This window comes from Phoenix dactylifera, chromosome 11 (genome assembly GCF_051530095.1).
Source record: "Phoenix dactylifera cultivar Ajwa chromosome 11, Ajwa_hap1_PhDact_Kaust_v1.1, whole genome shotgun sequence".
In the NCBI taxonomy this organism is placed as follows: Eukaryota; Viridiplantae; Streptophyta; class Magnoliopsida; order Arecales; family Arecaceae; genus Phoenix; species Phoenix dactylifera.
Genome location: NC_143200.1, coordinates 24,638,268 through 24,665,355, shown reverse-complemented (window position 1 = coordinate 24,665,355; position 27,088 = coordinate 24,638,268). Strand labels below are relative to the sequence as shown.

Below are 27,088 nucleotides of genomic sequence, written 5' to 3'. Positions count from 1 at the left end.
CTCGTTAGTTTTTAATGGATATGGTTTTGAAGTTATGACCATTATGGAATAAACTCCGCATTTTACAATTTCTTGTCGAATTGAAGAAATGGGTGGCACACAATGGCTTGGTCAGCATTAATTCTTTGCCCTTACAGCAAGATTTCAGTTTGATTGTTGCCCTAGGACAAAGGATGCTGCTTTAGTAGATGCATAAATCATGCACTCCATGAGCAAGAAAGCATGCAAGTTTCCATACCCTGAGCAAGAAGTATAAATTTGTATGTATAAAGCATTCAAATTTATAATTTGTGGTGTTTTTTTTTCTGGAAGTAGCATCAAGGCTTACATCTTGCATGAATGGCTAGAATCTGTATTTGTAATATATTAATTTTAAATTTATTTTTGCTTGGATGAGTTATATAACAGAAGATAGAAAGCAACCAAAATTACCATTAACTGTCCTTCTCGCTAAAATTCCACTGCAGAACCAGCCCAACAAGCCAGCAAAATTTTTCCGGAACCCCGTAAGAAAGCATCATCTAGCTTTCTACAGCATGCACCAATTCTATAAGAATGCACCCACCAATCTCAAAAGAGCAGGGGAGACTGAAACATTTTCTTAGGCCAGCACTACAATAGAAGAGGGATAAAGTTCAAAATTGAGACTAACATTGACTAATGAGTAATAAAGCTTCAGACCATCGCCTTTGCTTTTGACCTATTCAAAAGCCTCGAGTCTCCAGTTTCCACAATATAACCAGTTCAATTAGGGAAGCGGATCTCTTTGAAAAAAATTAACAAAGCAATAGTTAGAAGATTGGTGCTTGAACAAATTTTCAGGGAAAAAAAAAAATCAAAAACGGGTACATCACTCTATATAGAAGACTTCTGCTACCAAAGAAAAGGCTTCCCTAAAAAAAAAAAATAGAAAGAAAAAAGAAAAAGAAAAAGAAAAGGCTTATCCTTCATAAAATCCAATAACAAGAGCACTAGCAGCCCATGTTCGGATCAACTGAAACCTGCTTGGGCAAAATTTTGCTGGCCAGTGGATGGGGCGGCGAAGAAAGCTTCCATTTTTCACCCCCTCAAAATCATTAACTTTGTCGTTTGATCGCTAATTACTTCATTAGTCAAAAGTTTGATCTGCTGAGTTCTGGAAGGTCTCATATAGAGCAGAGTTGGAACATTAATCACGAAGAAAGCTTCTTTTGCCGACTCGGATGTATTCAATTTTAAACTCACCTCAACACTCAATAGAAGGTAATTCTTTGGTTCTACCTGTAACCAGCTTCCACCTACACAGTTGGCAGGAACAATCAAAATTTTGACCAGCAAAGAAGTGCAATAACATTTGTTAAGTCAAAAAAAAAAAATGCGAACAGACTGATTCATTTGCCCATGCTAAACCATGGGGAAGATACATTTGTGTGATTAAACTGTGGCTCAAGTCATGGTTGTACATAAACATGCAACAACCATTCTATCTGCTACTAATCTTTGTAGTCATAAGCACATTGCAGATGGAAAAGTCGCATTCACTCTGTTAGTAAGATTTATTACCTACCAACTAAACCTTAGTAACTTCAAGGATACCATACTCTTCCGCTTATGAAAGTGGGCAAAAAAGGGTTCAAAGTTCCTGACTTAAAAGAGAATCTCATCTAAATAAGACCACAGAAGACAAATGACTTTGGAATTCTATCCATCACTATTTGACAGTCCAATATGTCAATAAGCACTCATCACCATTCGCTTTTTTTAGTCCCGGCACAAAAGTTGTATATTTTTGACAATTCATTTACCGTATAAAAATTAACATAATCTTCAATTTATTCTCTATAAATTCTCATACCTGCTAGACAAGTCATCATCACATCAGAAATCAAGGTTTTATTCACACACTCTCTCGATCAATCTTGTTGAAAATTTACACAGAGAAATCACTTTTATTTATTGTTTCAATAAAACCATGGAATCGATTCTGCAGTCCTAAAAGCTCGGCCAAATGAGAAGATAGAAATTACAATCATCGAATCATTGTCATACATAAAAGAGTGCCATTTTTATCTTGAGATAGAGGTCTTAAAGCAAAAGACCACTCACCAGTCGCCACCATCATCCACATCTATCAGATCTTGTCCTCACAGGATACGTTTCCAAGTCCTGGTTTTTACATCTTTAGCCTTGCGAGCGTTGCTCCGTTCCTGTTAAGGATAAAATGATGTTTACATAAGTCCATATTATGTGCATGCATTTTACTCAAATTCCTGGATCATCACGACTTCAGCCTCCACTCACTGGGTTTTACCAAATTGGTTCAGAGCAAAGGGTTTTGTGCATCTTTACAAAGAAGTTTTTCATCATGTAAGTATTGTCAGGAAAAGGAAAAACTGAATTCTTGCTACTTGAATTAGTTGATAATGCCTAATGACACATTCTCTTCAGCTTGGTAAGACCTAACACCATTTGAATAAAAAGTACTTGAAGAAGGGCTTCATTCGTAAGGCCATTGAAGTATTTTTACCTGCTAATTGTGAGAACCATGAGAGGTATTGCTGCACATTTCTAGAAATATTGATGGTGTACTCCTCAACTGAAAAATGAGTGACAAACACATTAAAATTTAATTTGTTAAAAATATATATGCAAAACATCCGACATTCCACAATCATTATTCATCAACACAACAAACATATGAATACACTTGTTAAACAAGCTTTTCGACTTATATTTGGTGCCTAGTAATTCCACATATCAAACATGCCTTTTCTACTTTTTGTTGAGAATCTTTCTGAGGAACCAAACTAACCAAAGATCCCTTGTCTATAAAACCAGCACCGAGTCAGAAGGTTGACGTCATTTTGACAACAGGTTATAAAATGTTCTCAATCTCTGCAAGCCAAGGGTTGTTCTTAAAACCTTTCTTATAGCGATGGAACCAGTTAGTTAAGGTATAGGCACTGATATTGCCAATAAATACTTGGAGAAGTCCATCCATTTTAAAATGATGAGTGAACTGGCTAAAGTTGAGTTCTCTCTTTTTCTTTTTTTTTTGTAGTCTCACAAAAGAAGAAAAAGAAATGAAAAACAGGGTACAAATTATGAACACCGAAGATAACTAAAGCCTGTGGCATCCATTTGCAGTAGAAGCACCAAATCAGGAGCCACAACATCTCCATCCAAATAGTCCAATATTATACCTGAACCAGCTGACCAAACAGCAGCAAAATTGAGCTTTGATTAGTACCAAAAAGCACCTTAAATTGATTATACCATATGCAAATCAACAGATGAGTTAATGAATGCTGCAAAAATAATGAACATTAAAATTAAAAAAAATACCAAGACTAATAACTCGAAACAGATATATTATGTCATTCTGAAGGAAATTATAGAAGAAAATGCAACAATCTAAAAGTTGATTGTCCCAAGGAAGAACAATAAGCTTTGGAAAACTTGTGGTACTCACAAAAAAATGAATTATACAAATATTAGCAATCACCTATTAAAGAATAACCCAGTTCAAAATCCTTTTAGAAGCAACTATGATTTTAGCAAGGCAACAGTCAAATTAAGGAAAGTGAATTTAGCCATCAGGAAGGAGATGGTCATGCAGCAACCTTTTGACAATGCCTGCGGCTGAAATATTGTAGCAGAGACTTCTCCACAGCAGGGATCTGCCTTCAGAACAGTTTGAACTGAACCTTGTTTTGTAAAAAGATAGTAAAGGAGGCCTTCAGAAAGCAGATAATGTGGACTAACATAAAAAACTCCACATCTAAAATAAAGAATTTATGTTCAGGCTATAGAGGCAATATAATACGCATTTTAAATTTTAAATAAAGCAAAAAAAATTGAAAAGAATTCAATTTCCGCAATGATAACAATTCATACATAAATCTGTCAAAACAAACTCGATAACATATAATTGTGACTCCTAAATCTTTCATAGTCAAAGGAAAACTAATAATGCCAAAGGAAGGAGAAAACTTTCAGAACCTTGTGGGATGGTTGTGGAGGAAGGGAGGTTGTTCAGTACAAGTTCTCAAGAAGGATTTGGTTATTGTTGGACCATAAGTAACACAATAAATTAATGTTTTAGAAGATTTTCATCCAGAACAAAACACTACCTGATCTAAAAAGGAACAAATAATAATAAAGTGAAATCATTTTAAATGTAGCTGTTAAATGCATAAAAGATAATGCTATTGGATTATGTAGAGTTGGCATTGTATAACTTAACTTTAGCATCTTTAAAAGCACTTCGATGGCTTCATAAACTGCAATGTTACCAAAGTTTTATAAAGAACTCCCAACTTTTGGCAGACTTCTTCTCTTGCAAATATGAAAACAATGCAGATTTCTGTAACAAGCGGAGAGTTAAATGCAGGCAGTCAGATTCTTCTGACATAAGGTTGCCCTCCATCTTTAAATATAAAGCAAGTAAAATAAAACAAGCAGCTAACAGCATATCAATTTCTAGGGATAACTGCAGATCTTCAACTTAGGTGTATTCATTAGTGACACAATAATCATATTTAAAAAATCCAAAGCTTGAACTGAACCATGGGCTGTTTTCATGGCCTAATATCTGTGTATTTTACATGTGTAAGGGAACATCATTTTTGATAGACAAAATCATTACTAAGCATCTTCGAGATTTTGAAGGACACAAGCACAAACCAGCAAAGATAAAATGCTCAAGTTGCCCCCGGGACATCCCAGGAACAAGTGAATTCTTATAGACATCATTCTTTCGTACATCCAAAATCTATGTATATTGCAACCATACATACCATGCTTATTACTAGAAACATTACAACAGTAGTGGCCTCGAACATGAAGAAATAGACACAGATAGACCATTATGGTCGAGAAAAGTCCCTAAATTCATCTCTAGTTTGATATCAATCTGAAATAGATGCAGCTCATAGTTGGTTGTGTATTTTGAAAGCTGGAATTCATAATCCATAGTATAATTATGCCACTGGTTTTCATGAAAGAGAACCTTGGAGTTTATTGACTCTCTTGAAAGAGAACATGTTTATGATAAAACAGAAGCAGGAGAATAGAAGGGAAATACCTCAACCTCTTCGAATGGAAGTGCTAATGGTGGCCAGTGTATCCCAAAGCAGTTTGCTAAGATTTGACATCCTATCTTAACTGAACACTTCCACCCAAATACTGAACTAAAGTTGGTGCAAGTGACATATAAGTAACACAAAATGCAATTTTCATTTTCCAAAGCATATGCATTCATATTTAAAAGCAGCCATATCAAATTGGCAACTCTCACATCCCGAACGGAAGCACCCCCCTGCATGCACATGAAGGACTTACTAATCTACAATCAACTCCAACACAGGCAAACACTGCTTCAATATTCAATTGCTCACAGAAAGAGAAAAATCAATTTCACATTTCAACTGAAAGAAGAATACCAGAAAGAAGGAAAGAAAGAAAGAGAAGCTTACAGAAGAAAAAAAAACAAAAAAAATGATTCAAATCATCAGCACCAGTTCCAAGATTATTACATACACTACCGCAGCCACTCTCTAAAAGCTTCAAAAAATCATTTTGTGAAAAAATTGAACGTCCTTGTAATATCAACCACTGTGGACGCTCTATTGCACATTGAATGACATATAGCAACCTCTCATTTCCCACCCAACTCAATCAAGTGCACAGATAACTCCCACTCTCAAACCTATGGCCAACCTCATTGAAGTCTGCAATACCTTCAGATACTGGCCGCAAAGATACACCAGACAATGTGGTAGACCCTTGGGCAGAAAATTTCACCATGCCCATAACTTCCAGCTCGCCATCTGCTGAGTCTTGATCGACAGGCATTCGTGCCCTAAGCTTGCCTGGCGGACCCTTCAGAGGAACATCAGGCACATGCCACCTCAGCTCCCTTTCTCCTCGATTCAAAACTGCCTTTGGTGATACATTGAGCAGTGTAGGGTTGACAGGTAGCTTCACAATGAAGGTCACATTGCTCAATGGCGTAGGTAATGCAGGGTTGGAGGCATACTGTATCATTACCGAAAGCAGGGTCCCACTGTGACGCTTCACTAGACGGACCCTCAGCGGCAGAGGAGTGAACCGGGGCTGTGCGCTATACTTGAGTATTGGAATGGGCTCTTCCACTGATGGAGTCCTAACATGGAACATGCCATTCTCTAGGCTACTGACACGAGAACTCTGCAACACGGCCCTCTTGATGCCCGAGGTTCCCTCAAGACGGAAAGAGAACTCTGTTTCCTTTCCGGCAGCCTTCTTTGGAGGCAATGTTCGCAAAAAGATCGTGCCTTTCAAGCCGACACGGGCAAGCACTGACTCCCTGAACTCGGCATTGATCTCTTCATGGATGTACATCTCTGGGCCTGTTATTTCCTGAGTCTTCGTTACCAAGAGATTCTCCAGAGGTGTGCCCGCTCCAGCTGCAGCAGTAGGCCCTGCTGTGGTGCTCTGGCTGGTGGCGAGCAACTCAATACCACTCAATTCCTGGGGCTTGGGGGCCTTCTTGGTGGTTGTCACGAACTCAGAGGCATCGAGGCCACCTCCAAATGGTGCATCGCCACCAATACCTTCGAATGCATCCGACAGCGAGGTTTCCTCATTGCCGAACTCAATTCCACCATACTCCCCTTCGAACCCTTCAACTCCAATGAAGGTGGGCTTGGTGGCTTCGGCCGGAGGAAGTGTCGTGACCTCGATTCCGGCGAGGGCCGCCGTGGGATCTGCTGCAGCGGAGGCCGGATCCTTGATCTTCTTGAACCCTCCCACTAGGGCCTCCTCTGGCTTGTTGATCTTCTCGCTGGCGGCGAACGGATCCTTCTCCTCGGGGGCCTCCTCGGCCTGGTCCTTCTGCTGCTCATCGGCGGGGAGGGAAGCGGTGACGGGGGCGATGGTCGCGGAGACCTCGTCCCCGGCCGCGAGGGTCTCCGGCGGGAGCTCGAAGAAGGCCTTGGAGAAGGAGTCGAGGTTGGCGCGGCGCTCGAGGGACAAGGCGTCGGCGCCACCAGACCAGGTGTCGGCGCCGCGGGCGCGGTTCTCGGCGTCGATGGAGGTGGTGACCATCTTGGCGATGCTGTCGCCGTGGATGGACGAGAGGATGGTGGCGAGGCGGACGCCGCCAACGCCGCGGAGGACGATGTCGAGGGCCATGTAGATCTCGGGGTACTTGCGATGGAGCTTCTCGGGGGTGACGTCGACGCCGCGGCAAGCGGCGACGACGACGCTGACGGCCTGGTTGACGGTGTTGATGCACTCGAAGACGTTGTTGGTGCGGCCGCGGTCGGAATCGCGGTCGATGGTGGTGATGCCGAGGACGTAGATGGTGTTAACGAGGCGGTAGACGACGCGGTACTTGCTCTCGACGCCAACGACGACCTGGCCGCTGGAGGCGGCGAGGGGGTCGTCGCCGAGGGCGGAGTCGAGGTCGTCGGGGGTGGGGTGGGGCGCGGCGGCGGAGGGCTGCTGCTTGTGGGGGACAGCGGCGGCGGCGGCGGCGGCGAAGGCGAGGCGGGTCTGCCGGAAGGCGGCAAGGGCGGCGAGGGCGCGGGCCGGGGGGAACCACTCGCGAGTCTGGAGGAGGACGTCGGCGCCGTTGATGGGTTGGAGCGATAGGGCGAGGCACGCCATCGCCGGCACTACTAGGGTTTGGACCTCAGAGATCGAGACCGATATCTGAGACTGCCTCTATCTTCTCTTTATTCTTTAGCTTCTAAGATCGAGAAATCGGCAGAGGCTTTGATATCAGATTTGGGGCAGTTCGTCGCAGCTGGATCCGATCTCGGCTTTTGGAAGCTCTCTCTCTCGCTGCTTCCGCTTAGATCTGAGAGGGTTTCATTTCCTCTCGCGAAACTGGAAAGGGAAAAGGGGGACTTCTGCTGTACCGGAGGAGTAGTTTAAAGTCAATTACCGGACACACGGAAAACTTGGTGCGATGGCTTGGATTAGATCTCGGAGAAAGGCGTATAAAGATTTCTATGCGGTCGATATCCTTGCAACGTCACTTTCTTTGGACGGACGATATCCTTCTAACGTTACTTTCCTTGGACTCAACTGACGTGATGGATTCTGATGGTAGATCGAACAGAAATTAGACGTCCAAAACTGAAACCTTTCTTTAGTACTATAAGAAATGGATATGATTTTTCTAGCCTTAGGATCTAATTGATTCGCAGGGAAAGGTGGAAGAAAAGTATGATCTACACAAAAATACAAAAATATCTTATATTTCATTAGAATATTCAAAAATATTAAAAAGTAGCTTTATATATATATATATATATATATAAGATTTTCATATTTTATTTTAAAAAAATTATTTGAGATAAAGAAAAATCCAATTTCTACCTGATAGGAATCAGAATAAATTGTTTTTTTCAAATATACTTTTACGCTTTTAAATAGAACAAAATATTTTTTTATCAAAAAAATAATAATTATTTCATATAATTTTTTTAAATAAATAAATAAATTAAACATAAGCCGCTCTAAAATGTATTATTTTTTCATTACTAACCAAACATGCAAAAATTATTTTGCTACGCAGCATATACCTACTTAGGCATTAGCTTCAAAAAAATATAATAATAATAATAATAAAAAATTCTCATTTGGTTGGAATAAGTCGGATGATTCTTAAAAATCATTTATTCAATAAAATTTTTATAATTTTTTTACTATATTTAATTGATAAAAAATATTTTAAAAATAATATAAAAAATTACTATATTTGATTGAAAATAATCTTATATTGAAATATTATCAAATTTTTAACACACTCTTGTAAATAATTTAAATGCTAATATGATTTCTCCATCTATTTATTGGTCATTTATGCCCACTTACATAAAAACGGTCAATATCAATTATTTTAAATAATATTAAATTTCATATATTAGCAAATATATTTTTTTGATAAATAAATTTTAGTATGTTTTAGTATATAAATAAATATATTAACTATTAAATCATATATTAGATTTATTAATAATTAACAAAAAGTTGTTATTTATTTATTGTAGTTAATATTTAAAATCATATCATTACACAAAATAAATATTATCAACCAATATATTTATAATATATTAATATAATATGTATATTAATGTACTTGATAATATTAATAAAGTATTATATTAGTATTGCATGAATATCATATTAATATCATACTACTATCTATTAATATCATACTAATAGCTTATTAATATCATATCAATATCATATAAAAAAGAATATTTGTGTAAATTTGTTTTACCGCCTGTCAAGAAAATAGGTATGAAATTAAATAAGTAGTTAATATGAGATTTCCCCAACCAGACGGTGACTCTTTTCTTTTTCTACCGCATTGGACATCGATTAGGAGACATCAATCCAGCGAGTCGGGTGTTAGATTGCTGAAAAGACCTGCGATAAGGTTTCTTAACAATAAGGAGACCATAATTCGATCATTAAAAACAAAATTTATTGTCTCGTAAAACACTCGGCCCAAATAACAAGTTGGAGCTTCAAAATGGCTCAAATAGAAGTTCGAGAATAAAGAGACGAGAAGAAATTTACGGACAACAATTTCTATCATTAATCGCTCCAGAAGATTACATCGTCCGAAACCCTAATTCCATGTAATTCATTCAATTAGCCCACAATAACATGCCATCTCAATCAAACCGTAGCCCCCAAATGTAAAGGGGGAAGTTCTAGCCTAAAGGACTATATTTTCCTAACCCTAACCGCCGAAGCCGTAGAGGGTGCGGCCCTGGCGCTTGAGGGCGTAGACGACGTCCATGGCGGTGACGGTCTTCCGGCGGGCGTGCTCGGTGTAGGTGACGGCATCACGGATGACGTTCTCCAGGAAGACCTTGAGCACGCCTCTCGTCTCCTCGTAGATAAGACCGCTGATGCGCTTCACACCGCCACGCCTCGCCAGACGCCGGATCGCAGGCTTGGTGATGCCCTGAATGTTGTCCCGGAGGACCTTCCGGTGGCGCTTCGCTCCGCCCTTACCCAAACCCTTGCCTCCCTTTCCGCGTCCCGACATCTTCTACGAGCTCCCTTTCTCTTCTCTCGTCGATCCGCTTCCTTGCCCCCTCCTCTTACATCTTTGGGTCCTTTAAATACTTTGTTAGGTCCCCCGTTGGCCGTTGGATGGGAAAGCGATCCGCAAGACGCATTTGTTTTTGTTGCTGACCGTCCGATTAGGAGAAGTCTCATTTTATTGGTCGAGACACGAGCTGGCGGATTCACGTCTCGGGGGGAAATGGAAGAGTAGCCGACCTGAGCCTCCTCCCTATTAGTTGGCCGTGGGCTCGATTAGGGGGCCCCAAAACTGGGCAGTCAAGTTTATCCTAGCGGCAATATCGTTTTGCCTTGGCAACCACAAGGTGGTTCAAGTTTAGGTCTTGTATGTTGGAACGAGTCCTGAATGATATATCACTTTTAAGTATTTGAATCTAGAAAATTATAGCAGGGTTAAGTCTCCCTCTCTCAAGTTCGAGAATTAAGAACCCGTGTTGAATCCTAAATTGAACCTAAATTGATAAGTAATGCTTGCCAACCTAACTCAATCCTACGTGTCTCGTATCTTTAATACACCCGATCCACATTGGAGTTTAATTGGATTTTATGATAGGCACCATGAAGAGATCCATCCTAATTCTCACCTTAACACAAATAATGTTTTTTTTCTTGATTTGGATGGTTGACCATTTTCTTCGATTGGCTTAGATCAAGACTGATATAGGTCAATCTTATATAGATGGTCTGTGTGTTTTAAACCAACTAATTTGCCAAGTTTGCCACGTGAGCACGAATGTTTTGTGCCAGAGCCAAATCTCCCGTCAATGAACAAAAGAAAGCGTGCCGGTTATGTGCATGTAGATACGGCGTTTTGTATCCGTATTGACGACTTATATACTACTATTTCACACTTCACGTGGGAAAAAATAGAGCTCCAATCCAAGACCAGTAAAGGCCAACAGGAGGGTAGGAAAATGTTATCCCAGTGTTGAGCCTGAGGAGCAAGATTAAGAGACTCCTAGGATATAAATAAAAAACCATTTTGATGCAAACTAATATATTTCGACATATTGGGTGTTAAAATTCTCAATAAATTGGCCAAAGCTAGAGGCTGTCAACCGATTATTTTGATAAGAATGACTTAAGCAGCAGCTAAAGTTCTGCTAATAAGTTAAGGTTAAAGAGGACTTCTGAACTGCAACCTAACCAGTTCACCAGCTTTGCCATGCTCACAAAGTTCAGATCTCCGAAAATTTAAGGTCTAATTCGTTATCTTGGCATAGGCAAGTTCCCGCACCATGTTGAAGATATCAAAAACCATCACAGAAACTTCAAATTTAAATCACTAGCTATTTCTTTTTTTCCCCTCTTAATTTCTCTGTTTCCTATTAATTCAATTTAGTAGGTGCCTGCAGCTAAGTTGGTCGAGCAATGCTGAATACAAGCTGACAAATGGCATACATCTGTTGCTGTATTATGACATGTTTTTGGATCTCATTTGCATAATCCCGTTTCCAAGGAGCAAAATCCTTGACAAAATTTGTGTTGAAATTTTCTTTTCATTTTGTTAGCAGAGTAACTCGTGTTGAATTTATAGCTAAAAGCTTGGCTGTAGCATTTATTTTAACTTCAGCATCTTTTGATCATCTGCATCATTTGAAAAGAGAAAATAAAAGAAGATAGTTTAAATGTTTCCTACAGGAATTTTCTTGAAGATAAAAGTCTTGCGCAATGTAATTTTTCTCACTACTCTGAACAAAGCCTGCAAGGAAATAAAACAGATAGATATGATCAAACTATCAGTATAGTGGGCCAAATATGGCAACACAAAGTGCATCTTACAAGATGAACCATTTGAAAAATAATATAAAGTTGATATATGAGGCTCTCCATGACATCTACAAGAGAAGTAAAGATCTCCCAAAAGAAATAAGAAAACTGTCTGAAAAGGATGATACTGTTGGTATCATGCCATTTTGATATGAAACCATCATTGATAAAGGTGCCAGGATGCCGAAAACCATCAATACCGATATGCACCGACCACACCAGTCCATACCGGTGCATACTGATGGAGTCGTACCGCATCTGATTGGTACCAACAGTTTTTTGTCATTCTTCTTAAAATTTTCAATATTCGTATGTACAATCAATACCGGCACCACACTGATCCATACTATTCCAATGGAAACGATACCAATATCTAAAACCTTACATGAATATTGTATTTGGATGATTTAAGGCTAAATAAAGATACATCCATCTTTGAACTTGCATCTTTTGCTAACCAGGAAAATGATTGGCTAATATGACAATTGAACTTGCCGTATAATATAGGTAACAGTCAGAGGACTGGAGAAGTACCTCCCACTTCAGCCAGCAGCACAGAAAAGATCCTTCAAGTTGAGTAGAGAATGAATGGTACTATAAACAATAAAGAAAAAGATGATTAGCACACATTCAGCAAGGCTCATTACATCTCTATAGATTGAGATTATCTTAAACAATTTGCAATAGTTTGATGCAAAACCTCAAAATTCCAATTTGTGAAATGAAATATCACAAGTGATCTCAATTTCCCTATGATAGTCTCAATCTTTCTGGAAGCATTTTTTACAATCCAAAACTGATTTGGTATAAGTGTAATATGAAATCTAACCTTGATATGGTATAGTTTTACTAGCAATGCATAATAATATTAATTTAAATATGATATTCTAGGCTTGATATGAGATGGTCTACCCTAGGTACATTACAGGAATAATACATAAAAAATTGTTTTTAGCTAGTCTTCGATGGATACTCCTAGGCCCTTCAGCCTTTGAAATAAAACATAAACCATACGATTGTATTACCACCACAAAAGGTTTTTTAATTTGTCGCTAACCTGAGATGTACAAAAAGAGGTAAAATTGCTAATGGAGTATAATTAGGAAACCATCTAGGCAGTACTACGGAAAAAGAGATATTCTCCTAACACCCTGTGGGCATTGCATTATGTTCATTTGCATGTCTCTGTTTGTTATACACACATACACATATTTTATGCCATGTCTCCTTAATATATCATTCCATGTTTTGCTGTACATTTGATAGGCTGGATGAATTTGAGCTTTTCCATCCACTTAGAATTTGACGCTTGATGAAAATGTTTATTCAATCAATATAAATACAGTTAGCAACTAAAAGAAAACTTAGTTACGTGGACTTAATTATGATCAAACACTCCTCATAGACTTAAGAGGGACTATCTAATATGTAATACTAATATACCCTAAGATCAATGTACGAAAAATTTTGAATATGTGTATGAACTCAAGCATACTATACTTCTAACTACTCACTCGACAATTTATCTCATGCCAAAATGGTTCCACCACATAGGCCAAATCAAAAGCACTCCAATAAAACCAGCTGTCTTTTTTCTCAAACTTAAGAAATTGCAGTGATTTTACTAGTGACTTTTCAAAAAATCTTGCAGAGACAGATAACAAAACTATACGTGCAATCAATCAACCAAGCCAGATTTATAGTTGGGAAATGTTCAGATGACCATACGCACTAAAATCTGTTATATCAAAGCACAAGTCATTAAGTTAAGGTCAAGCTATGTAACCCTTAATTATGCGACACACTCAATTTTTGGTTTCCTCTAAATGTCAAGAGATGTGTAATGCTAGGTACAAGTGGCTAGCTGACCCATGAAGTAGCTTCTGCTTCATGTGCCTACAAACTAAAGCTTTAATACTGGAACACTGATCTGGCTTTACTCCTTCCAAAAAAAGAAATCTTTGCACCCTGAACAGCCCAACAAGTTTTGAATTATTGGGTCTTGAAATAGCAAGTGATTCCAACTTTAAAAATTGATGAATTTTTATAGCTACACATTTAGTCTTCAAGGCAAAAATGTTCTCATTGCTGCAAGTCATAGATGGAATATCCAGATTTCACTTTTCACATCCATAAGTTAAGCAAAGGATGATTTTTCTAAAAAACAGGAATGCAATTAAAGGCATATGTTTCGGTTAGGGATGTGTATCATAGATGGAATATCTGGGTTGCCAAAATGGCTAGCCAGAAGGTGCTATATGGGTTTCTTAGTCCTATATAAGTATCCAACATCTTCTCGGTGAATAACCAATGTGGGACTAAACACACGCCCGCACGGGTCCTCATATACTCCCTTCGTTTAAGCCTTGACGTCCTCGTCAGGCTAAGAGTTCAAATCCATTCAAATCTAATCACATACACCACAATAGGCCCGTGGTCAACCTCCATTAACCCGTGTTGTAGTGTCTCCTAGTCCACATAGGTTATGCGCCGAGTTCGCTCTGATACCATTTATAACAACTCAGGACCTCACCCAAAATGGCTAGCCAGAAGGTATTATATGAGTTTCTTAGTCCTATATAAGTACCCAAGATCTCTTCGGCGAATAACCGATGTGGGACTAAACACATGCCCGCACGGATCCTCACAGTTATACATTCAGGTTTCACTTTTCATATCCATAAGTCAAGAAAAAGATAATTTTTCTAAAAAATACGAAGTGAAGAATGGAATTTATTGTATATCTTAATTAAAAAAAATCAGCTTACACCGTAACTACTTCTTAAGCTGCCTATCAACATTTGTACTGGCCACTTAACTGATGCATTTTTTCAACCACACAGAATCAAACAGGAAAATTTAACAGTTTTAGTTAGTCGCTTCCATGTCCTAAATTAAATATTGTTTAAGAATAGAGGGGCATACTATCCACATTTCTCCAGTTACAACTTCAATCAATATTCAGTAATTTATGGAAACAAACAACTAGTTTTAGAAAGTAGATATTATTCCTCAGTTAATTAAAATCTCACGTAAAACCTTAGCATTTCACCATAATAAAAAAATAATTCATGTGTTCTAGCAAAGAAAGACATTGAACTTACCAATTAAAACAATACTCAGCACCAGCAAGAAAGTGATTCGGAGAGAACTCAGGTGATACTGTGTTCCTTGGATATGTCGTTGGAGCCCATTCACCCTTCCAGCATGTAGCCAAACACTGGAAGCTTTAGAGTCATCTTTCCAACTACTAAAACAGCACCTGCTTCTTTCAGTCACCCCATTAATTCTCTGCTCAAACACACACACACACACACACACAAAAATAAGAGTCTGATTTCAGCCTGATTTCAAAGGATTTATACGGCCCATAGAAATCCTATTAACCCAAAAACGAATAAAAACATAGAAAAGGTCAATTGAACTTCCAATCCTCAATCAGACAAGAAGTGTAGCTGAACAGAACGTCCAACCTACTAAGATCACCACTATACAAAAATATAATCATCAAGTGCACTGTAATACAAGCTTCAACTGATCTCTTATTCGATGAGATAAATACCAGGTGCAAAATCTGCCGGTGAAATGAAGAAGGTAATGAATAATATTCATAGACTGCACATGTTTGAGGAAAGTTCTCACCTGCGCAAACCGGGTTATACCCCTAAAGTTGAGGTAATTTGATAATCCTTGTCTCAACTGAAGATGCTTCTCACTCTTAGCCTTCCAGAAGCTGTTCCTAAAGCACCTTAATTTTGTTGTTGATTCAGCACTTCTTAGGAAGCCAAACAAACCAGATGCACGATCTGGTGTTTCTGGCCTCACCTCCACCAATTTTCCACTTGTATCCTCCTCATCAGCTACCACAATCTTCCAAGCACCCATATCTGCTGAACTTAATGTTCTCCTCTGCCCGTTCACCTGCTCTCCTTGAAAGCAAACATCATCTTTGCATTTGGGACTTACTTTTGCTGCCACTTCCACTGCATACCTCGCATCCTTATTTGTTGTTACCGTATCCTTAAAACCTCTTGCAGAATCGGACATAGTTCTTAACTCACATGAACCTTTATTAGCAACATTTTTGTTTGTTGTCTCTTGCAAAATTTCTGGTGCCGCAGAAAGAAAAACAGCAAGATCATCTCGTTCTTCCTCATTTAACTGCACCCAACGAGGTGGTTGCTTCCCTTCTTCAAGAAGTGTAGAATTCAATGCCTGTTCTATATGAAAAATTTGGTTTTCTATTGCAGCTATGAACTGCCGGCGCCTAGTGACAATATTCTCTCCTGATGAACAATTGTCATGACTCAAGTTAACAGCTCTCTCAAATTCTTCCAACTGCACAGACAAGCATCACAATTACTGATAATGAAAAACCAAGACAAGAAATGAGAGCCAGTTTTCTCAGAATGATACGTGGGTATAGAGAAAGGATAGAAAAATAAGGGTGACAAAAACCCACCTGCCACTTTGCAGTGCCTAAAGCAGTATGGAGCTCCCTCCGTAATTCATCAGACATTTCAGAATTCAATCCATCGCTACGGTCTCTAATCCACATCCTATACATAGATTCCAATCTGAACAAGAAGTGCAGAAGGCCAAAAAAACACACAATTTTTGACTACAGTCAGCATCAGAACCTCCGAAGCAAGCAATCAAACACAAAACAATACCCATTCTAAAAGGAAACCAAGGTTACATCCATAAAAACCAAATATTTTCCCAGAAAAAAAGATTTTAATCAAATCAAGAGCATAGCTCCCATCAAGATTCAAACTTGCCATCAAGAGACAAGAAAACATACATGTCCGCCGATTCCTGGACCACCTCCGCAGCTGAAAAGAATACATCTTTCTTCCACTGATCAAAAGCAGTACCCACCGCCATCGGCCAAGAGGAAAGGACCTCAACGGAGACCCGTGTCCAACGGCGCCCCGGAGAACCGGAATCCACCCAAAAACTTTCCCTATTCTTTCCTTCCAAGAAGAAGCAAAGGAATCCAGGCAAAGCAAGGGGAAAATACCTCGTTTTCTCCCACGCCTTCTCCCCAAGAAGCAACAGAACACGACGAGAGGAGCAAAGGAGAGAGCCGTGGAACTCTCTCCCTCTCTCCCACTCTCCCCCCTCGCCCTCTCGCTTCGCGTCCGAAATCTAGGCCACAGAGAGCAAGAGGGCAGCGGTTGGGAATTTGACAGTGGGCCGCCAGCCACCAAAATAGGTGCGGGGTCCACATCCACGTGGCACGGCTTCCGAAGTTACCCGCCGCGGAGTCGGTACTTGCATAATATATTTATACACGCAAGAAGCATGTGGAGTCGTTAAAAATGATGCAAGATAATTAGGGAATGGGCTGGCGATAACCGGAGGTCTAACTGGCCAAGCCTTCTAGGATTTAACTACCTACCTTGTTCTCTATAGTGTTTAGAACCGGCAGGTGCCATATCCAAATAGGTTTAGAACCGGCAGGTGCCATATCCAAACTGGTAGACCTGGCTGGCTTGCCCCGCTTAAGTTAACCATTCAATATAGTTGGCAAATCATATCCTATACTGCATGCACCAACATAGCAGTGTATTATGCCAATCATCATCTCCTTCATATAAGTCAACCATCAAGATGAGCGCATATAGAAAGAAGGCAATAGTATATACAGTATACGGTATAATTTTTTCAGTATAGTACATCTTTTGTATAGAGTTGCAAAACATGAACCATTTAGATTAATTTCTGAATAGAACAAGTCATCCTATTTAAATCAAAATTGAGCTCGAGAAAAGCCAGCTTGAGCATGGAGGCGGAGCACAAGATTGGCGTATCATAATGTATAATACCTCAATTAAATTCAAGCACATTTCCATTTACGGAAATATTTGCAGCTAGACGAGCAGTTCGATAGTTTAATTGAGATTTAACTTAGTGATTAGCTCAGGTTATATGTCCATAATATTATATTAAAGCCTTCGCCCACCTTGGTCTCTTAAAACATTCGTAGACAAGGTTTTTCGAGCATTGCTCAAAGTCAGTTGTCAAACTTTAATATGATAAAAGTGGATCAAGTTTCTGCATGATGTGGATTCCTCTAGATCGACTTGTTTGCATCCTCCAATTTTGTTGTCATGCAAAGCTTCAGCGTCGTTGACTGTTTCTCCCCCGCTGAAACACTTATGTTGTGAACCGTTGCAAAACTAGTCGAGAGTTGATCTTAGATAAATAATGCATGCTCTATTTTTTGAGATGCTGCCAATGTTCAGTTCCATTATCAGCCACTCTCCTCTTTGGAATCCTTTCCTTTGACTTAAGTTGGTTTTTTTTGGAGGCTAGGTGAGGAGATATGGTCGGATTCTGGACAGCGAGAGAAACGCACTAACTAAATATTTTAATAGTGCAACATATCTAGTTTATTTTGTCTATAACTTTTTTTTTTGGTGGATTGTCTAGAAATCTTTCGTGCCAAGCAAAAGCAAGTGGCACAGTTTTGGCACTTGAAACTCCTGAAAAATAGAGTCACAACTTACAAGGATGCGCCCTTAAAGTACTTCTCCGGAAAAATATGTTATTTATCTTCACATAAAGCGGTTTTTGGTCACAAGAATAAGAAATAGTCCAAAGTTTCACTTTGGACGCCAAATAGGTGATTTAACTCCAAATCCTTCTTGCCGAAACATTTTTCACAATATCTGTTTGTTTCCAGAGGCTGCTCCATCTTCCATTTGGACTCAGCTTAGATGACTAACTTGAGACTCTGTTTGACCAAACCATGCTGACCATTGGAACGATGAACTTCCGATCTTCTTTCTTAAACTAAATCAAGAAGTCAATGATACCTTCAAACTAGAATCAAATATGCATCATTACTTGATGCTTATCAGAAGGTCCAACTAATTAAAACACACTACGATGCTGACATGTGGTAGATCGAGAGTGGTCACTGGACGGGCCCAGCACCATACTGCCGAGCTTGTCTATTGGGAGCTCTTCATAGTTGGTCGTATCCTAACCGGGAGATCCAGTAGTCATTAAAATCTCACCGATGTGATAGGCATGATGTCATTCGCATGCAGAATATTCACGCCCGATGTTCAGGCTTTACTCGAGCCAGTCACTTCTGGTCGACCTATATGTCCTAATTCTCTGATGCAAGATAGGCTTCTCTATTGAACATACACAGAGGGGCAGAGGAGGTAGGAAAGAAGAACACCCTAACAGTCTGAAAGGCAACTTCCTTATGTTTTTTTAATAACTACACTTATTTAGGCATCGCAGGGTCTCCAGTCGGATATGTTCCAACAAAAGAATTTCTTTGCTCTATATTGTTTCAGATCGAAATACTGCCATCTGATAAGAATTTTAATTGTAGTGGTCAAGTGCCGCTCGTCTTCTCTAATTTTGATCGGAGTAACCAATCACCGAACTTTCACGGCATCACGAATGCCGTGATGCCTTGGGTCAGTCATTACTCAGCGCAACATTACCAATTGGTACGAGAGCCCGTGGACCGGAGTCTGTAACCCATCGAGAGGCTAGAGATGTACGAGAGATTCTTGTTCTATAAAGTTGCTTGCATCCTTGACCACCCAAAGTGTACAAAAGGATCCTGCCTCTAATGTTGGCAATTGGATGTGACAGCGGATGGAGTCAACTTGTGCCCTCCTTTTCTCTCTGGTCATCCCGTAATAAATTTAAGACACGAATATTGCTTCAGCTGAGGACTTGGATAAACATAACACGACCAACAAGTGGGAAACTTCGCGTGGGATTTTGGCACCCAAACCTTATCATATGACGCAGAACGCAACCATCCCCCAGCTACTCCACCATCAGTGTTTTGGTGCTCTACATGGAATTTTATGTTCCCAAAAAAATTAGTTCAGAGGCTGCTTTCTTCCGGCCAAAGGTAGGTTCCGATAACGATGGCCCGAGATTACTTAAATAAACAGCTAGTGACATAAGGATCAAATTCCTTTGAATTATATTCCAGCACTGATGTTCCTAAAAGCATCTTCTGACAGGTAGAAAGTATCATAGATACGCCACTGACTAATTAGATTCAAATAGAATGCCTGCCACATTTGGTGCTGTGGTATGTCCTGGTTCATCATCAATGGCATATATATATATGACAATGTTGCTGGTCCAAGAGATGCTCGCATCTTCTGCCCTTCAAGCTACCTCTTGCGTGCATCTCAGGTGGGAAATCTGTATGCATTCGTATGACCTTACGCTGAAGCACCCGAAATTTAAAGTCCAAAGTTACAAGACTCTATGACAGAGGAAATGATCCTTCTCCGCAGATCTTTGTAATCCAACGCCAGCTTTACATCCCAATAAGAATTATCACTGTAACATTAAACAAGAACTATTGGATGGTGAGGCAAGCAGATGGTAAATTTTAAGCTGAGACCGTCACAACCCAAGGCTTCATCCAAAAAAGACTAGTCATCAAGTATTATTTGAATTATCTGGTGATGTATAAGTACCTAATATCTACCAAGCAAATTATCGATGTGAGACCAAACACATGCTTGCACGGATCCTCACATACTTTTTCCTTTTAAGCTCTACCATCCTCGTAGGCTAAAAATTCAAATCTAGTTACAAGCACTATGATTGGCCCGTGGTCAACCTCATTAAACCCGTATTGCAGTGTTCCTTAGTCTACATAGATGTGGGATTAAATACACACCCACGCGGGCCCTCGTATTCTCCCCCAGTGTAAGCCCTAGCATCCTCGGTAGATTAAGGATTCAAAATCATTCAAATCTAATCACAAGCCCTAGCAGTCCAATACAGAGACAACACCACTCGAAACCATCTGGATCGACTATTCCTTCAAACAATTGATTAAACATGGACAAAATTTGTTTCAAGCACTCCTTCGTTGTCCCCGTGCATCTTAGGATTCTAAGCCGATGAGTTCAGGACATTAATCAGCAGGCCTGTCGACAGAATTTAGTAGAACCAAGTCGGTAAACCTACTTAAAGCACAATCAATGGACTTGATACATGATGTGATCCATAGCTTTGATCTGATACATGATGGAGCTGTAGCATAAAGTAGCGATTATGGTGAATAGCGAGCATTCGGAACAGGAAGGGGTGTTTTTTAGCCTTCCCAGGAACATGGGTGAGTGGAGAGGATTTGAATGCAATCGCAACTCATGCACGCAAACTGTGGGCCCTCCTGAAGAGGATTCCTCTCGAGTGTTGAGGACTTGCACCTTTTCTCTTCCGGACCTGTTTGCCTGGTTGAGAAGGCCTGAATAGATTGGTCGAGTTGGTCGGGGGGACCGGGATCGCTATCCAGAGATCGTGGGCGTCGAATCTACGCAATCGGCAATCACTCCCTACACAAAGATATAATTCGTCTAAAGAAATCCGGGGTTCATTGTGAGGATCCGCGTGGGCGTGTATTTAGTTCCACATCCGTTATTCGTTGGGTAGATCTTAGGTACTTATACAGGATCAAGGAACCTAAATAATACCTTCCGATTAGTTATTTTGGATGAGGTCCTGGGTTATTACAAATGGTATCAGAGCGGATCCGGCCCATAATCTATGTGGACTAGAGGACACTGTAGCACGGATCCATTGGGGCTAACCATGAGCCGATCATGGTATTTGTGATTAGATTTGAATGAATTTGAATCCTTAACTTGATGAGGACGTCAGAGCTTGAACGGGAAAAATATGTGAGGATCCGTGCGGGCCTGTGTTTAGTTCCAGATCGGTTATTCGTTGGGTAGATCTTGGGTACTTATATAGAATCAAGAAACCTAAATAATACATTCCGGCTAGCTATTTTGGATGAGGCCCTGGGTTGTTACCTTCATTATAACTGCGATCATCATATAAATAAAGGTGGGCAGGTATTCCCAACTGCTCCGAAGAAGAAGAAGAAGAAGAAGGAGGCCCCAAAGGCGGGCATGCATGGGTTTGGATTAGTTCCCAAAGCATTTCCTTCGTGAAAACCATGACCAGAAAAACCAAATTTAAGCATCAAAATAATTCAGAAAAAACATAGATTGTTTATTATAACCCAATCACCTGACAACGGAGTTAACTAAAGAGAATTTAAATTGAAAAGAGACAGTAAGACTCAAAAAATGTCAAGACTTGCTTTTAATCAGATTAGAAACTCACTCCAATTTTAAAAAGATTGATTCAACGTTCGGTACAAAGAAAAGGAGAATATGACAGAAATATTCCTATCAAATGGCTATTTATCGTCTACCAACTTGAACTTCCTCTATCTCCTGCACCCTGGAGCAGTTTGACGATGCTACTGTTTTCTGGATAACGATCGTGGGCCTCCCTTTCATGAGAGGTGGAACAGGATCAGGATACCTGATGGATGATGAAGTCGCTCTAGGAGAGATTTTAACAGCTGCGGAGATGGGCGGAGAGCTTGTAGGGGGTACTGGAACGTTAAACTTTGACATGAAAGAGAAGTAACTATCCGGTGAGATTGGGCTTGGCCATGGAAACTATCGGGCACTCGGTTTGTCATTACAGAGCCGGAGTTGGGGTGAGACCTGCCGCTCGAGCCAAAAATGACGGTAGAAATCAGCGATAAAAATCTCAGCTCTCTTGTCGATGTCTTCCGGTGTTGCACTCCCGATCCTCGGGCGGCTATTAGTCCTCGAGACATTCCCGATGGGGCTCGTAGTCCTCGACGGGCCAAACGATGAGCATGCATCGCAGTAGTCCTCCAAGTCGGAGCTGGTGGCGCAGTCGAGCAGGCTCGGTTGGCGCTCGAAGCCCAACCGGTGGTGGGGACTCTGGGAAGCTACGAGAGAACACAAGATCCATTTGTTGGCTCCGGGAGAGAGAAGCAACTTTAACCTCTGTATCATACTACTTAGGTATCTCGAAAGCAACAGATTTTTTATGGCCATGGCTAAAGACTACGGAGAAGAAGAAGAAGAAGGTTTTTTGGTCTTGTAAGGGACAGGAGGGGAGTGGGAGAAGTAGAAGAGTCTGTTGCTTAATTATATGGGGAAGAGGGGGAGAGCGCGCGGGAGAGAGAAGAAATATGGTTATATAGGTCGCAAGACTTCTGGGCTTTTGGAAAGGGCAATGTTTGCGAGAGTCAGAGGCTTCATCCAATCCAAAACGAATTGCATCATCGCAACCTTTTCTTTTCCTTTTTATTTGCCATGACGGGGTGGGAACAGGAAAGTTTAGAGCAAGACTCCGACCGGTTGAAATGGAGATAATAAACAACTTAGGCCCTGAGGAAGCTGTTGGCAGTAGAGCTGTTAGAAGTAGAGTTGTTGGAAGTAGAGCTGTCTGAAGTAGAGTTGTTATAAAAAGCTGTTTGCTGTTTGGTAACTACATTCGTAAAGTGCTGTGGTACTTTGTTTTATGTTTGGTAAACAAACCGAGAAAGTACTTTTGTATGACAAAATTATCATAAAGGACATTGCATAGTATTATACAACAGAACATAATAAAACATAACATAAATTAATACATAAATATACGATATAGTATAATATTATTGTAATATAAAATAATATTATGTTAATATAGCATAATAGTAATATAATTATTAGAGTAAATTAATATTTGGTAATATAACATAATATTAAATTATTTAACATAACATATTAATGTATTATGATATAATGTAATATATATTATATATTACATTATATATATTATATATTATAATATTATATATTATGATATATATAATATTTAGTTGTGGAGAAGCATTTTGCCCACGGATAAAGGCATATTCTTCTGCAAGCCAGGAATGACTAATCTAACAAAAAATTCGAACGTCTTGGAAGATGTGGTTACGATAATGATGATGATTGTGAGCGTATTATATAAACCTATTTATATATTTTTATTTGAGTATGCTTAATCTTGAAGCCATCCTATTGACAGCCACATATAGGCAGATAATAGCAATTAGCTGGACTTGGCATGGCAAGGCTATTTTATATGATGGCTGGGCTAGCCAATCTTAGGCTTAATTGGCGAGCCTTTGATCATATTGGACTAAGTTTGGGCAGATTACATGCAAGCATAATTGAAGCGATCACAACCTGATCTAAGCCTGGCCCATTCTGCTACCTAGCAGTCCTAACAATCTACGAAATTATATATAAAAATCAACTTTAGTTATTAGATTATCTGAATTATGGAAAAATTTTGAATTATTCTCAATATTTTCCTTGGCCGAATAGTTCCCCGGAATATTCTCCAAAAGAATCAATCTAGAACTATTCAATTGTCCTGAAGTTAAGCATAATTTATTCATGAGATATTTTATGACTAATTTAAGAAACTTTTATGTGTTGCTGCTAGGAGTGATTTTTTTGCTATCTTTTGCTATTCCCAACTCTCCTGCAACTATTTTAAATAAATAAATTTGTAAATATTTTAAATAAGTTATGCATTATTTTGGTTTTTATTTATATTTTTTGGGGTTATATGGATTCTTTTGAACTTCTAACATTTTTTTCTAAATTGGAAGTCATCATGTTTACCCGTATTATTTCCAAAAAAGACATCTTCATGCACTTGATGACCAAGCATGCCCACTCTAGTTACGTTTTTCGATATATTTTTTTGAGAGTTGCATTGTTTTTTTCAACAAATTACATAAATTTTGTATAAATATATTTAATAAAATATTTCAGAAGAAAAGGCATGCATGGTTGCACAAACAACTTATAATATATTTTCTGAATACTTTGCCACAAAGGATGCAATCTAGTCGGCAGCTTTATCAGCCTTATAGTAGGCATGATTGTTCCAAAAAATAGTATGATCCCTCGGCAAATATCCTAAACCAAAGAGGGTACGTCGGCAACCCCGGTCTGCAAGTTTTTTTTTTTTCTTAAAAAATCTGAAAATATGGGAGAACCCAATGGGACCCGGTTACTCAAGGCTATCAAATATATAATAATTTTTTACTCGAGCTCCTTTCTTTCTTATTTTGCAAGGACTCTTACCTTTCCCGTGTGGGTGCATAGAAGTATTCTAGTTCCCGAATATCGAACATGCGACTATGTCAACAAATCATCTCATATAATTATTTAATAACCATGTATTTAATATCAAAGACCCTTTCAAGCATACGTTATTCATTAGTCGAGACCTGCTTCATTTAGAATTTAAAATAAAGAGAGGAGAAATGCTGGAAGAGAGAAACAAGGATTTCAGGAATCAAGGCCATCCGGAACTCACAATCCTTGAAAAAATTAGATTATTTATTTTATTTGAAAGGTTACTTACCTTAAATATAGATTGTTATGAATCCAAGTTTTCTACTATGATTAAATATTCTCTCCCCATCGCATAACATTTCGCCAACTCCTGCCTATTACTAAACCTCTTTTTTCTTTTTCCCATTCATATAAATTAAATCATATCTTACAGCCTGTTAACAAGCTCCAAGGCTGAACAGGGCTCTTGTGATCAGCTATAATCTTATAAATTATAGCAAATATTACATGTGTTAACATAAGAAAAAAAAGATAAAATATTTATATATGGTATTCACAGTTGTATATTTATCAATATATAACCTAGTAATAAAGCTAATAAGAAAAATGTATCAAGCCTAATAAGAAAGTATCAATCACATCGAAACAGGTATATAAACATAATGGAAAATATACTTAACAATATGTTACCTTGATGGCCTCACATATGGTTATAATGCTGGGGAATTACATTAAATTTGCTGCATGCCCTCAGTGGTCACTTAATTTATTTTTTATTCTTTCTTTTTCCCTACTTTCATAAGCTCTGCACATTACATAAAATTAGGAGTCTGAAAACTACTACTATATAGAATCAGCTATACGAAGTAGAAAAATAGACAATAAAAACATGTAACAATAAGAAACAACTAATTAAAAAAAAAAGAAGAGTAGTGCTAAATAGACTGCAAGGGTGGTTTAAAAGCGATTCTAATACCCATTTTAACCTCAGCAGCCCACAAAAACTCTGGTTGAGATGTGCACTAATTTACAAACTGGGATACATCAAGCATTATTTAAATAAAAAAATAGTAGCATAGAGCCCATTTCTGCTTTCTTTTCTTTCAAAAATAGGGTTCCATGGTGATTAGCAACCTAAAGCGCCAATCCAAGATCAAGCCTAAATTTGACCCCATCCAATCTAAAAAATAGTTTCAAAAATTATTTTTTTCTGAATTTACAAAAATTAATTTCTAACATCTACTGCGAGAAGAATAATGATTTTGAGTCGAGATGTATTACATGTGCACCATGTATATCTAGAATTTAATGTATGAAAAAATAATAGTAATAATAATAATACTAGAAAATGTTTGGAATCACATACCTTTTGATCACCCACCTTCCGCCAATATCATAAACTGCACAAATTCGAAAACACAATTCTTGTCTATTCTAACCTTAGATTTGTTTAACAAGGAAGACGTGAATAAAATTGGGCTAAGCCCCAACAGCAGGCCGGCGAAGTCACTTCATGGAGCTAACAAGTTTATTGAATATGGTATCACAAATGTGGAGGATTAGGTGAAGACGTGAAAGCTAGTGCTATAAGCCTTAAGCTTAAAAAATTAAACAAAATTATATGGACTTCACCAAAATAGCAGCTTCCATTCACCACTGGCATCTCCGATGACGTTTGATGAGCTTTCTACACGTTTCAGTTTTCCATGTGGAATTTACTAGACTTATGAAGAAAGGCGAGATAGATGCAACTTGTTATGATATATGGATGTAACCTTTGAACCAGAAATTTGGAAGGCAGTTGAAGTAACAATGTCAACTTCATCGCCTTTTGATTCCATGAAAAAGATCTTAACCTTTTTCTCTTCAGAGATAATTTAGATTCAACTTTTGTCAATTTTTAAAAAAATATATTCAATATTCTCTCTCTTTATGTGTGTGTGTATATATATATTTGCACGCGTGGGACAACCTTGTTCGAAGATACAATGTTCTGTTATTGCGTTAGTTGGCCGGTCCACCAAAAAATAATGCTAGGAGAAGAAAATTTATAAACTTCACATACTGTAATTTCTTCTGAGGACAATAAAAAAAAGATGATTCATATGATTTGTTGATTCCACTAATTTTAGGCATTCGGTGAATGGTTTGACCCATGCCAAAACTTTTGTTAGGTAAGAAAGGTGCTAAGGGGAGGGTACATGATGATGACATCTTATATACAACTATCTCGGGGTAACAAGTCGCTAGAGTAAAGAAATCATGTGATCAACTAATACTTG

The 27,088-nt window shown here is 38.9% G+C and overlaps 3 protein-coding genes across 4 annotated transcripts; all 3 read right to left on the bottom strand.

Moving 5' to 3' along the window:
* Positions 1–5,383: 5,383 nt before the first annotated feature.
* LOC103707091 (uncharacterized) lies at positions 5,384–7,964 on the bottom strand. The gene has a single exon (XM_017842769.5). The coding sequence runs from the start codon at positions 7,630–7,632 to the stop codon at positions 5,659–5,661; it is 1,974 nt and encodes a 657-aa protein (XP_017698258.4). The 5' UTR covers positions 7,633–7,964; the 3' UTR covers positions 5,384–5,658.
* A 1,589-nt stretch (positions 7,965–9,553) lies between these two features.
* LOC103707090 (histone H4-like) lies at positions 9,554–10,036 on the bottom strand. The gene has a single exon (XM_008791449.6). It carries the CDS (start codon positions 10,034–10,036, stop codon positions 9,725–9,727), a length of 312 nt encoding a protein of 103 aa, XP_008789671.3. The 3' UTR covers positions 9,554–9,724.
* On the bottom strand, positions 9,554–17,029 carry LOC103707089 (Syntaxin/t-SNARE family protein). 2 transcript variants are annotated; one of them, XM_008791448.6, is made up of 6 exons: positions 16,649–17,029; positions 16,307–16,421; positions 15,487–16,182; positions 14,949–15,135; positions 12,379–12,438; positions 9,554–11,776 (listed from the first exon to the last, which is right to left on the bottom strand). In XM_008791448.6, exons 1-5 carry the CDS (start codon positions 16,729–16,731, stop codon positions 12,413–12,415), a joined length of 1,107 nt encoding a protein of 368 aa, XP_008789670.1. In that variant the 5' UTR covers positions 16,732–17,029; the 3' UTR covers positions 9,554–11,776; positions 12,379–12,412. The 2 variants fall into 2 exon arrangements, with proteins under 2 accessions (XP_008789670.1, XP_008789669.1); XM_008791447.5 differs by lacking the exon at positions 9,554–11,776 and having other exon boundaries at positions 11,778–12,438.
* Positions 17,030–27,088: the final 10,059 nt, after the last annotated feature.

Bases quoted from the DNA above. Each gene is read 5' to 3' on its own strand.
- LOC103707091 (XM_017842769.5), bottom strand. From the start codon at position 7,632: ATGGCGTGCCTCGCCCTATCGCTCCAACCCATCAACGGCGCCGACGTC.
- LOC103707090 (XM_008791449.6), bottom strand. From the start codon at position 10,036: ATGTCGGGACGCGGAAAGGGAGGCAAGGGTTTGGGTAAGGGCGGAGCG.
- LOC103707089 (XM_008791448.6), bottom strand. From the start codon at position 16,731: ATGGCGGTGGGTACTGCTTTTGATCAGTGGAAGAAAGATGTATTCTTT. The intron at 16,422-16,648 runs GTATGTTTTCTT...CTTCTTGTTCAG, and splicing joins GTCCAGGAATCGGCGGACAT to ATTGGAATCTATGTATAGGA. The intron at 16,183-16,306 runs GTGGGTTTTTGT...TTGTCTGTGCAG, and splicing joins TAGGCACTGCAAAGTGGCAG to TTGGAAGAATTTGAGAGAGC.